The sequence below is a fragment of the Podarcis pityusensis genome, assembly GCF_964106645.2.
Source record: "Podarcis pityusensis genome assembly, chromosome: 16".
NCBI classification, from domain to species: domain Eukaryota; kingdom Metazoa; phylum Chordata; class Lepidosauria; order Squamata; family Lacertidae; genus Podarcis; species Podarcis pityusensis.
The window spans coordinates 17115722-17129172 of record NC_138041.1 but is presented as its reverse complement, the minus strand read 5'-3'; the positions used below and the strand labels follow the sequence as shown (position 1 = coordinate 17129172).

Genomic DNA, 13451 nt, shown 5'->3' with positions numbered 1-13451 from the left:
CTAGAAACAATGGCTGTGTTCTACATCTGTGCTCAGAGACTCTAAATGCTTCTGAATCCGTGCAACGGGGTGAGCTCCCATTGCTCTGTCCCAGCTCCTGCCAACCTAGCAGTTCGAAAGCACACCAGTGCAAGTAGATAAATAGGTACCACTGCAGCGGGAAGGTAAATGGCATTTCCGTGCACTCTGGCACTTGTCACAGTATCCCGTTGCACCAGAAGCGGTTCAGTCATGTTGGTCACATGACCTGGAAAGCTATCTGTGGACAAACGCTGGCTCCCTCGGCCTGAAAAGCAAGATAAGCACCACAACCCCATAGTTGCCTTTTTTTTTTTTTTTTTTTTACCACATGGAAGGCTTCTGAGAAGCTTCAACTGTGGGCAAAAGACCACTGCAAGGTTGCGCAAGCCCCAGAGGACACTCCTCACCAGTTGAAACAGCTGTACTGACACACCATTGGTTTACAAGCTGATTTTAAACTGATGGCTTTCAGACCATTGTTTGCATGGGACCCAAATCCCTGAAGGACTGGTGAGCTTTCTGGGGCATTGCAGGCTGCATCAGGTGCCTTCAAAGGGGAGGCAGAAGAGATGGAGGGTTCAGTGTTGTTGTGCCTTCTGCAGAGACACCTTCGCTGCTAAACTTGAAGTGCCAGGGTATTCAACTTCCTTTTTTAAAAAAATCTGCCAAAGATTCTTTTATCTGCCAATAACTTTTGCCTGCATTGTTTTATTGTTCCATCTGGCGTTACATTTCTGACATCACTGGCGTTGCTGCTGTTGTTTCTGACCTGCTGTTACACAAATGAAACGTGCCATGAGTCTGACTTGCAGTGAATCTGACCAGACAGAGGTTGGCAAAGATGCCTCCTACTTCTCTGCTGCCATGGCATCGCCAAATTGCCATCCAGCAGAGCTTTCCTGGGTGATAATTGGGCTATTACAACAAGTTCCTAGAACGGTTACATTAAACCCCTCCTTGGGAGACCCACGTAATAAATTTGCAAGGCTATTTAGTTAGTTAGTTACACTTATTTGTTGGTTTCATATTGTAATTTTGTGTTGTGTAAATCACTTTATTCACACCTTTGCACACTTGAAGGTCAGCTAAGAAATATTTTAAATAATAATGAGAGAAGGAGGCCAATCTGGTCTCTCAGCTGATCCAATGGTGTGACCCTGCTTCCCTTCCTCCCTCTGCTACCCAATGGAATGACCAGCGGTTGTCAGGTGACAGCTGAAGGGGGAGGAGCCTGATGGAAGTGTTTTGTTTTTTTTCCAGCTGAGCCGATGGACTGGCCCTGCTTCTTTTCTCTTCCTCCCTCAGCTGTAGCCTGACACGATGGCTGCTGCCAGGTGACAACTGGTGGAGAAACGGCAGTTGTTGCACAGATCTGGAAAGCTTAATGCTGACTGATAGTAGTGTCTAACCTGCCCGCCCCCCCCCCAAAAAAACCCTGATGCGTGCCTCTTAGACCTCCCTCTCATCTCCCTTTTCCTTTCAGACCAACATCCCTTTCCTACAGAATGTGCTTGGCAATGACCAGTTTCTCCGTGGCACCGTGGACACCCAGTTCATCGATGAGAACCCCGACCTTTTCAATTTGCGACCTGGCCAGAATCGAGCCCAGAAACTGCTCCACTACCTGGGTATGTGGGGGTGGGAGGAGGGAAATGGAGGACCTCATCATGTGGGAGCTCAATTCCAATTTTAGCCAGGAGGAGAGCGAAATCAGGTTGGAATAGTCTGAATCACCTCATGGTTAATTCTTGGAAAGGGAGATGGACACTTGCACTAATAGGAAACCATAACCTCTGACCTGGAAGCACTTCTGTGGCATATGAGAGGCTGTGATGAGGGGAGGACTCTCTGGGGGTGCTTAGAGGCACACTGTCCTCCCTTGCTTTACACATTCCAAGGGTTTCAGGATAGTTTCTGGAGCTGAACCAGCCTTTACCTTGTCCTGTGGCTTAAAGACCGAGCATATAGAAGAACAAGCTACACTGAAGCAGAACCAGCATGGCTTCTGCAGGATGTTGCTGTGGGCAGTTTCTGTCAGTCCCTGTCTTTATCTCAAAGTCTAACACAGCTTTTTCTTCCCAGGCCATGTCATGGTGAACGGACCCATCACACCCATCCCAGTGAACGCCAGGCCTTCGCCTATTGACCCAGTTATCCCTTCTGTTCCTCTGGGTGAGTTTGGGGATCTGACGGGAAGAGGCAGGCAGGCAGTGTGCCACCGCTAAAATAAGAGGCTAGACCTTTGGAACACTTTCTTCTCATCAATTTCCAGATGTACAAGGAAACTTTTTCACCCTCTGACCTCTTCCCCTATTGGGGAGCATGCAGCATCTGAGAATCATGTTACCGTAGTTTTTCCCTGTGTGTATTTCAGATGCCAGACCCAGTCTTGCTTTCCATACAGGTGAAACAGCCCCATAGGCAACAATCTTCACCGGCTTCATTCTTCCCATGTGGAAAATCAAATTGCACAGTAATTTCTGTATCATAGTCCTGGGACCCTCTTTCTCCTCTGTCCCACCCCACTCCCACCCCCACAATTTTCCAGCTATACGCCCTTCCTATTTAAAAGAGGGCATCTCAGAGAACCCTGCAGGCAGAGACAAATTGAAATTTGACGTTTGGTTGGTACCAATCTAGGTGAGCACAGTGTAGGAGGAATGAGAGGCAGCTAGCCTAGATTGGAAAGCTTGCAATTTAATTCTCACACATAGCTCTACAAACCTTCGGATGTGTCCAAATGCAGCCGCTTTGTCTGAGAGCATAAAAAGAGACTGTGGGATCAGGGCATCCTGTTCTCACAGTGACCAACCAAGATCCCAAAAGCAGATCTTGAGCATAAGAGCCCTCTCCCCTCCTGTGGTTTCCAGCAATGGATATATTTCCTCTAAAGGAAAAACAAGCCAATCAGAATGGGAAGCCCCTGATGGCTGCTTTAAAGTTAACCCATCTAAACATCCAATGGGGGAACTCCTGCCCACGCTTTGTCACTTCCAATCCATAATTGAGTTAGGCCAGGCCTGGTTCCAAAAAGGTACACTGGGAAGGAAGGGGCCCAAGACCTCCCTCCCTTGGGAAGAGGCCAGCCAGCCATTATTCAGATCCCTTATGAGGCACAGAGGTGGAAGAAAAGAGAAACGTGGTAGTTCATTCAGTTAGTAAAGCCACAGATGAATCAGAGATGAACTGGACAGAAGTCAGAGGCCATAAGAACATGAGAAGAGCCTGTTGGATCAGGCCAATGCCTCATCCAGTCCAGCATCCTGTTCTCACATGGGCGCATTATGGGAAGCCTGCAAGTAGGGCCTCAGCGCTCTCACCTCTGGTGGCTTCCAGCAGATGGTAGGCATTGATAGCCCCCTCCTCCATGAATTAGTCCAACCCTCTTTTAAAGCCATCCAACTTGGTGGCCATCACTGCCTCCTGTGGGAGAGAGTTCCATAGTTAACAATGTGCTGCTTGAAGAAGTCATTTTTTTAAAAATCTGCCCCGAATCTTCCAGCACTGTCCAAGAGTTTGAGAGAGAGAGAAATTTCTCTATCCCCTTTCTTCATGCCATGCCTAATTAGTAAAACTCCTATCTCATTATCTCTTACTTGCCTTTAAGCTAAAAAGTCCCAAACACTACAGTGGTACCTCGGGTTACAGACGCTTCAGGTTACAGGCGTTTCAGGTAACAGACTCCACTAACCCAGAAATAGTACCTTGGGTTAAGAACTTTGCTTCAGGATGAGAACAGAAATTGTGCGGTGGCAGCAGCGGGAGGCCCCATTAGCTAAAGTGGTACCTCAGGTTAAGAACAGTTTCAGGTTAAGAACGGACCTCCAGAACGAATTAAGTTCTTAACCCCAGGTATCACCGTACAACCTTTCCTCACAGACAAGTTGCTCCATCCCCCTGATCATTTTGGTTGCCCTTTTTTGAAGCTTTTCTAACGTTTTCTGTCTTCAAATATCTCATGATTTTTTTAAAAAAAGAAGTTTAAAAGCCACTGCCGTGGGGCAGGATACTGGCTTTGGGCCAGGGTGCTGTGGGAAAGCCTGTTTCACCCCTCTGACATTACCTCCCCAGGGCTGCTCTTAGTGATCCTGGAGAGATGGGGAGACAAAAATATTTGCATTGTCTCTCTTTCATTCTTTGAGGCTGTTAGCCACTTGGAGAGTATTGAGGGTGATCTGGATCAGGAAATGGCCCAATTTGGCCGTGATGGGGTGGAATGGTTCTAACCCAGAATAAAAAGGCATGATGGCTATGCTCTGCCTCCATAGTTGGAGGGTGTAAATGACTCTGAATACCAGTTGCTAGAAACTGCAGAAGAGTTGGGTGTTCGAGTCCTTGCCAGTTTCCCACAGGCTTCTGGTTGGCCATTGTGAGAACAGGATGCTGGACTAGGTGGGCCTTTGCCTGATCCAGGGAATCCTCCACAGTGGAATTCGTTCCTTCCTGGAGCAAAAAGTGCTGGGTTCCCAGGACCAAATGCCCCAGCCTGCATCTCACAGCAAGAACTGGGGTTGCTGCGAGTGGGGGGCGGCGGAATTCTCTGTCCACTTTGTTCACTTCACTCTGCTCTCTTTGGCTGAGCTGGGAGACAAATTGCTGCTCTAACTGATGGTAGGATTCCTGGGAGGGAGTTGGCACCCATGACTGGGCTTTTTTGAGGTGGGTGGAAGTGGGGGATGCACCATCCTCCTGACAAATCTGGGCCAGATGCCTCTGGATCTCAGCCCTTTCCACTGCATAGCCAAGGGCTTTAGCGCAACTTTTGCCAAGGCATCAGAACGGATCCAAAGGGTAAGGCGTTGGGTGGCTGTTGGGGGCCATCTGGAAAATGTGTCATGAACGGAGGCAGGGGGAGAAGCAGAGGCGGCATGTGCCACATGACATGATGCATAATTTAAGGCTCTTCTGTCTCTTGGAGTTGCACCAGGGCCCATGAGCTGGATGCATTTCAGAGAAGGCTGCACAGAGGCTTTCCCTTTCCAAGGCCTTGCGATTTGGAGTCTTGGTGGCCTGCAGTACAGGCAACTCCCCACTTATGCGCATTCAAGGCACACACGAGCACAACTGCGTGCATCACCATGAACTCGGAAGTGGTACGAAACGGAGCAAAAATGGCCCTAGAAAAGCACAAAAATGGCATCGTAAACAGTGCCTAGCAATCCCGCAGGCCTTTGCAAGTGCAATCCTAGGAGCCCTTGCACCAACCTGGCATAGGAAAATAAGAAATGCCTTATACTGAATCAGACCATTGGTCCATCTAGCTTAGTATTGTGTACACGACTTTAAATACCAGGATTGGGAACATGCTGAAGCCGGAATAAGTGGTCACAGTTCCTTCATGGAGGTTTCGTAATCCATCAGCCAGCACTTCTCTGATGGTTTGAACTTGCCCCTCACCACAGAGGGACAAATCTGTCAATTTTGGTTCCTCCCACTTTCAAATTTTCCTGTTCAGTTTTCCACACCTTTGCATCAGTTTGCAGCATCCATGTAGCGTAGTGGTTAGATCGGGGGTCAGCAAACTTACCGCGCCTCGGGCCGGTACAATGGGGAGCACGTGCCCATACACATGCACACACGCTATTTCCGGCACACTTCCGGGTTGGAGGAGCACCGGAAATAGCTTGTGTTCATGTGCACAGGCCTCTTGGTGCTCTTCCGACCCGGAAGTGGGCAGCCTCGCAGTGCAGTGCTGGTAAGAGCGGGCGGTGGCAGCGGAGGTCGCCACGGGCTGGATAAACGAGTCTCGCGGGCCTTAGTTTGGGGACCCCTGGGTTAGATTGTCAGACAAGGACCTGGAAGAGACCAGGGTTCAAATTCCCCCTTGGCTGTGAAGCTCACTGGATAAGCTTGGGCCAGTCACCTGCCTGCCTGACAGGGTTGTTGTGAGGATTAAATGAGGACAGGGAAAATCACCACCTTGAGCTCCTAGGAGAAAAAAGTAGGCTACAAATTATTATCATTATCATTATCGTTATTATTAACGTAAGAGCCTGTCCATGAGTCCTAGAAAAAGTTTTCTCTATCCACTTTCTCCATGCCAGGCATCATTTTATAAGCTTCAATCATGTTGCCTCTTACTCGCCTGTTCTTTCAACTAAAAATTATCATCATCACCACATGAAAATGTGTCAGCATTTTTCTGTGCATTCCCCCTAACACCCACATCTTTCAAGCAATTTCCCCTAATATAATGCATTTTTATGATACTTTCACTAATACTTGCATTTTATGTGCACGCTTTCCCTTGCTATGAATCCAGCATTGGGAACATTAAAAGAGAACGAAAGGAGGACTCCTCTTACCTCTCCTTTAAAGCCCCATGCAGGGACGGAACACCAGAACGCAGCAGCAAGAGCTCTCTTTGGAATTCCTTCTGGCCAAATCAGGTTGGGATGATGGGCTGAGGGGTCCAAGGAGGGACTGTGCCAGTGAGTGACCAAGCCACCGACCGCTGGATCCCACCCCTCGTTGGAACTCAATGCCCTTCCACCCCTCAAGCTCCACGTGGTCCAGTTAGTGTTTGAGACAAAAAAAGCCCCATGCGCAGTGGTCCACAAGTGGTGACAATCAGCTGGTTGTTGGGTCTTGGGAAGCCCTTCTCAAGACCCAGCAAGCAGCAGGCCATTGGTGCTTTGCAGGCTGTCCTTCTCCCCACCTGGATCATGTGAATGGCAAGTGGACAGCCCTGCCCACCTGTCAAACCTGGCCTGCGGTGAGGGAGATAACAGTCGGGCCCACTGCCCAGATCCAGTTCACCACCCCTCAACTAAGTCATACTCAGAGCAGACACACTGAAATCAAGTCCATTGATTTCAACAGGTCTCCGCAGAGTATGACTGACATTGGATATCGCTCAGTGTCCTTTTTCTACTTTACAACAAAATGGTGCTTATCATTCCCAGACAAAGGTGTTTTAAGTGTTGGGACAGCAAAAGCAAATCCCGATCCACTCCTATGATTTGAGTGAGTTTTGGAATGCAAAACTGCACATGCTCGGAGTTGACAAACTTTGGGTGTCTATGTGTGTGTGTTCGTTTGTGTGTTTTGCCCAATTATTAGAGATGTAACAGCACTTGTAAGCATGGTGGTGGTGGAAGAGAGAAGGCAAATATTAATTGTGTGCTTCACAGCTGAAGTAATAGATGTGGCTGTCTTTAAAAAAAAAAAAAGTGTTTTTGGGAGGGATACGTAAGATTATGGAGCTGAGGGTCTAAAATTACCAAGCAGCTTCTGTGAACTGGAATAGTACCTGGTGATGTGCTGTTCCATCCCACGCCCAGAGAAAAGCCTGCATTCTAAATGAATTATGCAGATGAAGCTAATTTGCATCGATGTGCATAATTCTGTTTAACCATGGAGTGAGGAGCGCCTGGCACCCTCTGCTTGAGTGGTTGGACCCTGTTTATTATCCGCATATAGAAAATGCTAATACTTCACATTATATAGCAATTTCAGAGTATTCAGGGCATTTTGCATACCTTAACACAGTCGTCCTGAAAGCTACTAGGTCAGTGTATTGTAGATGAGGGTTCTAAGCCAGGGAGGGCCTAATGACATCTAGGGTGCTTCTGTTTAGGTGTTTATTGTGGCATGGGTGAGACCAAGGACCCTTTTTGCACCTTGGCCATTGTTGACATCCAAAGGCCAGACTGTTTTTACATTCCAAGGAAAATCTGATATTTATTTATTTTTATTTTAAAAAACCACACACACACTATTGCCTATGACCCATTTACAATCCTAGAATCATAGAACTGCAAAGTTGGAAGGGACCCTGAGGATCATCTAGTCCAACCCCCTGCAATACTACTGGATTGCAGCATTAAGCCCCCAGACTGGAAACACCCCTGGCGAGTTCATGGCAGAGGTGAGACAACCTGACCAGGGCAGAGCAGCGTGAAATAAGGAAACTGGGGGATTTCTCCTTCACCCACTTTGCAATGCCAAAGGTGTATTCCCAAATACAGTTGTACCTTGGAAGTCGAACGGAATGCGTTCCAGAAGTCCATTCAACTTCCAAAACATTCGGAAACCAAGGTGCGGCTTCCAATCGGCTGCAGGAAGGTCCTGCAGCCAGTTGGAAGCTGCGTTGGACATTTGGGTTCCAAAGAACATTCGCAAACCGGAACAATCACTTCCAGGTTTGCGGCATTCGGGAGCCAAAACGTTCGACTCGCAAGGCATTCAGGAGCTAAGGTATGACTGTAGTCACACCCGTAACTATTCCACTTGTGTTTTAAGGGGTTTGTTATCTTGTCTCCAAGTGGTAAGAGACTCCAGGGGTGCCAGCACTGGCCCACAGTTCAGTTTCTTTGGAATGAGGCTTTCACCTGGCCTACTGCATAGAATCACCTCTGCGGCCCCAGCTGCTTTTGCCTCTGGCTCTACCCACCACCTGCATGTGGCCCTCAGAAGGCTGTGCAAAAGATCAAGCCGCCCTCAGGCTGAAAGAGGTTTCCCTCCTGTGGATTGTGGCTTCACTCAGTTCATTACATTTAACTGAGCAGCTCTCAAGCGCTGGCATTGACCGAGTGGTTATTTCATTCATGATCAGCAGAGGGAGCTATCGCCATCAATGCAGGGAACTTGCAGGGCAAAGATGGGGAGTGGGGGTGGTTTGGGCTATTTCCCGGGTGTTGTGTGTCTTTGCCTGCTCATTCCTCTAATTTATTCCACGCTGGGGATCAAAAGGAGACGAAAATAACAATGAAAACAAAAATCAGAAATTAAAGTGCCAGTCATAGAATCATAGCATTGTAGAGTTGGAAGGGACCTGAAGTTCACCTCCATATCACAACATCATTTTACAGATCTGTGGCCCACCTGTGTTTAGAATATTGTACTCTGTCCAATTCTGGTCACCTCACCTCAAAAAAGTTATTGTAGAGTTGGGAAAGGATCAGAAAAGAGCAAGCAGAATGATCAAGGGAGTGGAACAACTCCCCATCACAGAATCCTAGAGTTGGAAGGGACCACAAGGATTATCTATTATGGAAGGCTGCAGCATTTGGTACTTCTTATTCTAGGAAGGAGGCAAGGAAGAGCTGACATGATCAAGGCGTACAAAGTTATACACAGCCTGGAGAAAGTGGACAGGAAAATGTTTTTTTCTCATAGCAGTGGAACCTGTGGGCATCCATGTTAGGAGAATCAGGACAGATAAAGGAAAGGGCTTCTTCAGTCTGCACAGAGTTTCACTATGGAACTCCCTGCCACAGGAGGCAGCGATGGCCACCAACCTGGATGGCTTTAAAAAGAGGATTGCACAAATTCACGGAGGAGGAGAAGGCCATCAAAGGCACAGACACAGTGCTATGCTCTGCCAACACAGCTGGAAGACGCAATGTGTCCAAATTCCATTTGCTGGAAACCACAGGAGAAAGCTCTTGTCCTGTTTGTGCGTCAGCCACTGTGAGAACAGGATGCTGGACTAGATGGGTCATGGGTCTCATCCAGCAGGGCTTTTCTGATGTTCTTAGATCTATGCCCAGGGCTAGAGGAGAGGCGGCTTTTTCTCCTTCACCTGACTTAATCCACGCAATGCAGGCTGGGTTCCCCTTTTGCTGAAATGCAACGCAAACAACCCCCTGCGAAAATCTGCGGGTGGGAGAGGAAGAGAGAATCTGCTTGTTTCTCGTTAACGCCTGCTAAATATTTGATGGGTCTAACGAGCCGGCGTGGAAATCTTCATAAGTGCGCAGGGTGGCGGGGAGGGAGCGGGGGCAGGCAGATATAATAGCCGCCTGATTTACAAGCCTCCCTGCTTTTTTATGATTGATACGTGAGGTTCAGTTTAATTATATTGGATTCCAGCCTTGTATCATTATTACAGCAGTTTATTTTCTTTGTCAGCGGCTAATCCCCAACCTAAGCCAAGCATTAAGAGAATGAAATAAGGCTGTTTAAATCTTATTAAATTTCCCCCGAGCCAATAGTTAAATCCGTAGCGTGTGTATGTGTGTGTCTTAGAGGAGATGCTGCAGACCCCGGAAGAGGTAGCCCTCGCCGCTTCTGTAAGCGGGACGCACACACAGCCCACAGGCCCGTTAGCTAATGGGGCATTGCATAGGCAAGCCTTCCCCAATCTGGTGCCCTTCAGATGTTTCAGATCAAATGTCCCATCAGTCCCAGCCAGCATTGGTAGGTCCAACACCAGCGAGAGGCAGTGTGGTGGTTAGTGTGTCAGACTAGAACCTGGGAGGCCAGGGTTCAAGCCCCACACAAACATGAAGCTCCATGGGTGATCTTTGGCCGGTCATTGCCTCTCAGCCTAACCTACCTTGCCAGGTTTTTGCAAGGCTGAAACAGGAGGAGAACCATGTACACCACCTTGAGCTCCACGGAGCAGGAGAAGGTGGTATATCAGTGTAATAAATAAGTAACTCTGAAAGGCACCCAGTTGGGGAAGGCTAGGTTAGACCTATTAGCGCACAGCTCACCTACATTTTTGGATCCGTGCACCACTTGAAAAACCGCAGGCTTTTTTCAGGCAGTACGTAGTTAAACTGTGGAACTCCTTCCCACAGGAGGCAGTGGGGGCCACCAGCCTGGTTGGCTTTAAAAGAGGATGGGACAAATTCACAGAGGAGGGTAAGGTGGGTCAGTAATGCCCACAATGACAGTCAGAGACAGAAATGCTTCTGAATACCAGTTGCTGGAAGCCGCGGGGGGGGGGTTGCTCTTGCACTCGGGTCCTGTGTGTCGGCTTCCAGTTTGGGCACCTGGTTGGCCCCTGGACTAGATATGCCATTGGTCTAATCCAGCAGTCTCATCTTACGTTCTTTCGTGGAAAGCGTTAGAGGCCCTCACAGCCACACTGCAACCACATTTGCCGCCTTGAGTTTCTGTGAGGGAAAAGTGGTAAGTAAATAAGTAAGTAAGTAAGTGGGGCAGGAGTGTTTTAGCTTCTTCTGCCCCCCCCCCCCCAATTAGTGAGGGAGTTTCCTGGAACTGGGGAGGTTTTGCAATCTCCAGGAAAATCTCTGCCTGTCTATCTGTCTGTCTCTCAGTCACACAGAGAGAGAGAGAGAGAGAGTCTACACCAGGCATAGGCAACCTTCGGCCCTCCAGATGTTTTGGACTACAATTCCCATCATCCCTGACCACTGGTCTTGTTAGCTAGGGATCATGGGAGTTATAGGCCAAAAAATCTGGAGGGCCGAAGGTTGCGTATGCCTGGTGTAGACAATGAAAAGGCCTTTCCCCTCAGGAAGGGGAAGAGCAGTTTCAGGGATCACAACTGGAGAAGGAAGAGTTAATTTCCTCCCCTCCCCCTTGCCATTTGACTTCAAATTGGGTGTGGCTTTTCAATTAATGCCTTTCCAATTGCGACCTCCACAAAAACCATGCCCACCCCCACCCCCATGCAGCAATTAGCCTTGAAAGACACCTTCTTTTGGCTACAATATATGGCTCCCCCCCCCCATAATACCTAACTGCAGTGAGTGGTGGGACTTCCAAAGGAAGGTGAGAGGCGCCAAATTTTAGCATTGCGCAAGGAGCCGCTGAAATTTGAAAGCCCAGAGTCCACCACTGGGCTGATGGGAGTCCAAGATGGCCATGCTGCTGGGACTGATGGGAATTGGAATCCAAACTAAGTGAAAGGCACCGGGTTGGGGAAAGCTCTTCCCAACAGTGGCCAGTCGAGCTATTTCCCCAAAGTCCTCTGATTCAGTTTTTCCCCTGTGTTCACCCCTCCACTCCCTGTCTTTCCATAACAGGTCAGCCACCCACCGGTTTCCGAGACGTCCTTCTCCGTGAGGGCCCTTCCGGGTTTGCCAAGGCCATTCGCCAGCACCGGGGCTTGCTCCTGATGGACACCACCTTCAGGGATGCTCACCAGTCGCTTCTGGCCACCCGAGTCCGCACCCACGACCTGAAGAAGATCTCACCCTTCGTGGCGCACAACTTCAACAACCTCTTTAGCATGGAGAACTGGGGAGGTGAGAGGTGTCCTGGGCCAGCTAGAGGGGGCAGCCAATGGCTGCTGCGGCTGTGCTTCCCCCCAGAGTCAGACGCAGGATGGCTCTGAATGCTAGTTGCTGGGAATCGCAGATAGGGAGAGCCATGCTCTCGCACTCGGGTCCTGCTTGCGGGCTTCCCATTGGGGCATCTGGTTGGCCGCTGTGGGATCAGGATGCCAGACGAGATGGGCCTTTGGCCTGATCCAGCAGCCAGGCTTTTCCTACATTCTGTGGGCGAATGCCACCCTCAGCAGCAGGCAATTCCAGATCTTTGGTTATTTAGTATTAAGGGAGCCACACTCGGCACATGCTCTCCCATCTCTTCTCTTTAAAAAAAAAATTCTTTTTATTGATTTAAACATGAACTTGCACTGCAATAACACACAAGAACAAAAAACAACAACCACAAAGCGAAAGAAGAGAACTGAATGAGAACTAAAGTGAAACATAAACACTCAAATTTGGCTTGTTTCATTCACATTGCCTGGGAAAAAATGTTATTATGACTAGTGTTGGAGGTAGTAACATTTTGAAAACAATTTATTTTACTTATAAATATCAGGACATCGTCCTCAAGGTCGCATGATATTCTTACATAAAGCTAAGAAATCCAAATTATGGCATATTTCACAGGAGGCCTTTGAACACTTCATCATTAGTACATGAATTTTTACCGCACAGCTGAAAATAAATCTTGATTTGTGTGTCCTCTGATATGCTTTAATTTTTAAGTTTAGTACATTCTCGGGTCCGTTCTCTTCCTAATTATTACCATTTTGTAGAAGCTGAGCCCTTGAGGCTTTCAAAATGAGCCTGGGGAGGAAGAGGGTTCACATCTTGAGCCCCCAATTAAAAGCTCCTCCAGACATGGCTACCAGCCACAATGGTTGTGTTCCACCTCTACAGCCAGAGGCATCAATGCTTCCAAATACAATTTACTGGAAACTCCAGGAAGGGAGAATTGCTCGTGTGCTGGGGTTCTGTTTTCTGGCTTCCCAGAAGAGGCAACTGGTTGGCCACTGTGAGAAATAGGATGTTGGACTACATGGGCCATTGGCCTGATCCAGCTAGCCCTTCTTATGTTCTTGCAACATTGCACTGATGCTCTACTCCCTCTACCTCCTCCTCTCATCTACCATCCTCAGGTGCCACCTTTGATGTGGCCATGCGCTTCCTCTACGAATGCCCCTGGCACCGCCTCCAAGAGTTGCGCGAGCTCATCCCCAACATCCCCTTCCAGATGCTGCTGAGAGGGGCCAACGCTGTGGGCTACACCAACTATCCAGACAACTCTGTCTTCAAGTAAGTTCCTTGGGTGATGATCTGCAGTCCGGCTTCCCAATTATGCAGGATAAGCACATTTTCTAAAATTACGTGAGCAGTTTGGGGGGGAAATAGGACTGACTCAGACCATTGGTTCATCTAGTTCAGTATTGCTTACACCAACTGGCAGCATCTCTTGGG

The 13451-nt window shown here is 48.5% G+C and overlaps 1 protein-coding gene across 10 annotated transcripts in view; it reads left to right on the top strand.

Annotated features, from left to right (window-relative positions):
• Nucleotides 1-13451, top strand: part of PC (pyruvate carboxylase) — a 265178-nt gene that overhangs the window by 241685 nt on the left and 10042 nt on the right. For all 10 annotated transcript variants that reach the window (XM_080984200.1, XM_080984194.1, XM_080984196.1 and 7 more), the window contains 4 exons: nucleotides 1505-1649; nucleotides 2104-2193; nucleotides 11745-11966; nucleotides 13133-13289. In XM_080984200.1, the coding sequence (XP_080840326.1) occupies nucleotides 1505-1649; nucleotides 2104-2193; nucleotides 11745-11966; nucleotides 13133-13289 (614 nt within the window). The remainder of the gene's footprint in view (nucleotides 1-1504; nucleotides 1650-2103; nucleotides 2194-11744; nucleotides 11967-13132; nucleotides 13290-13451) is intronic.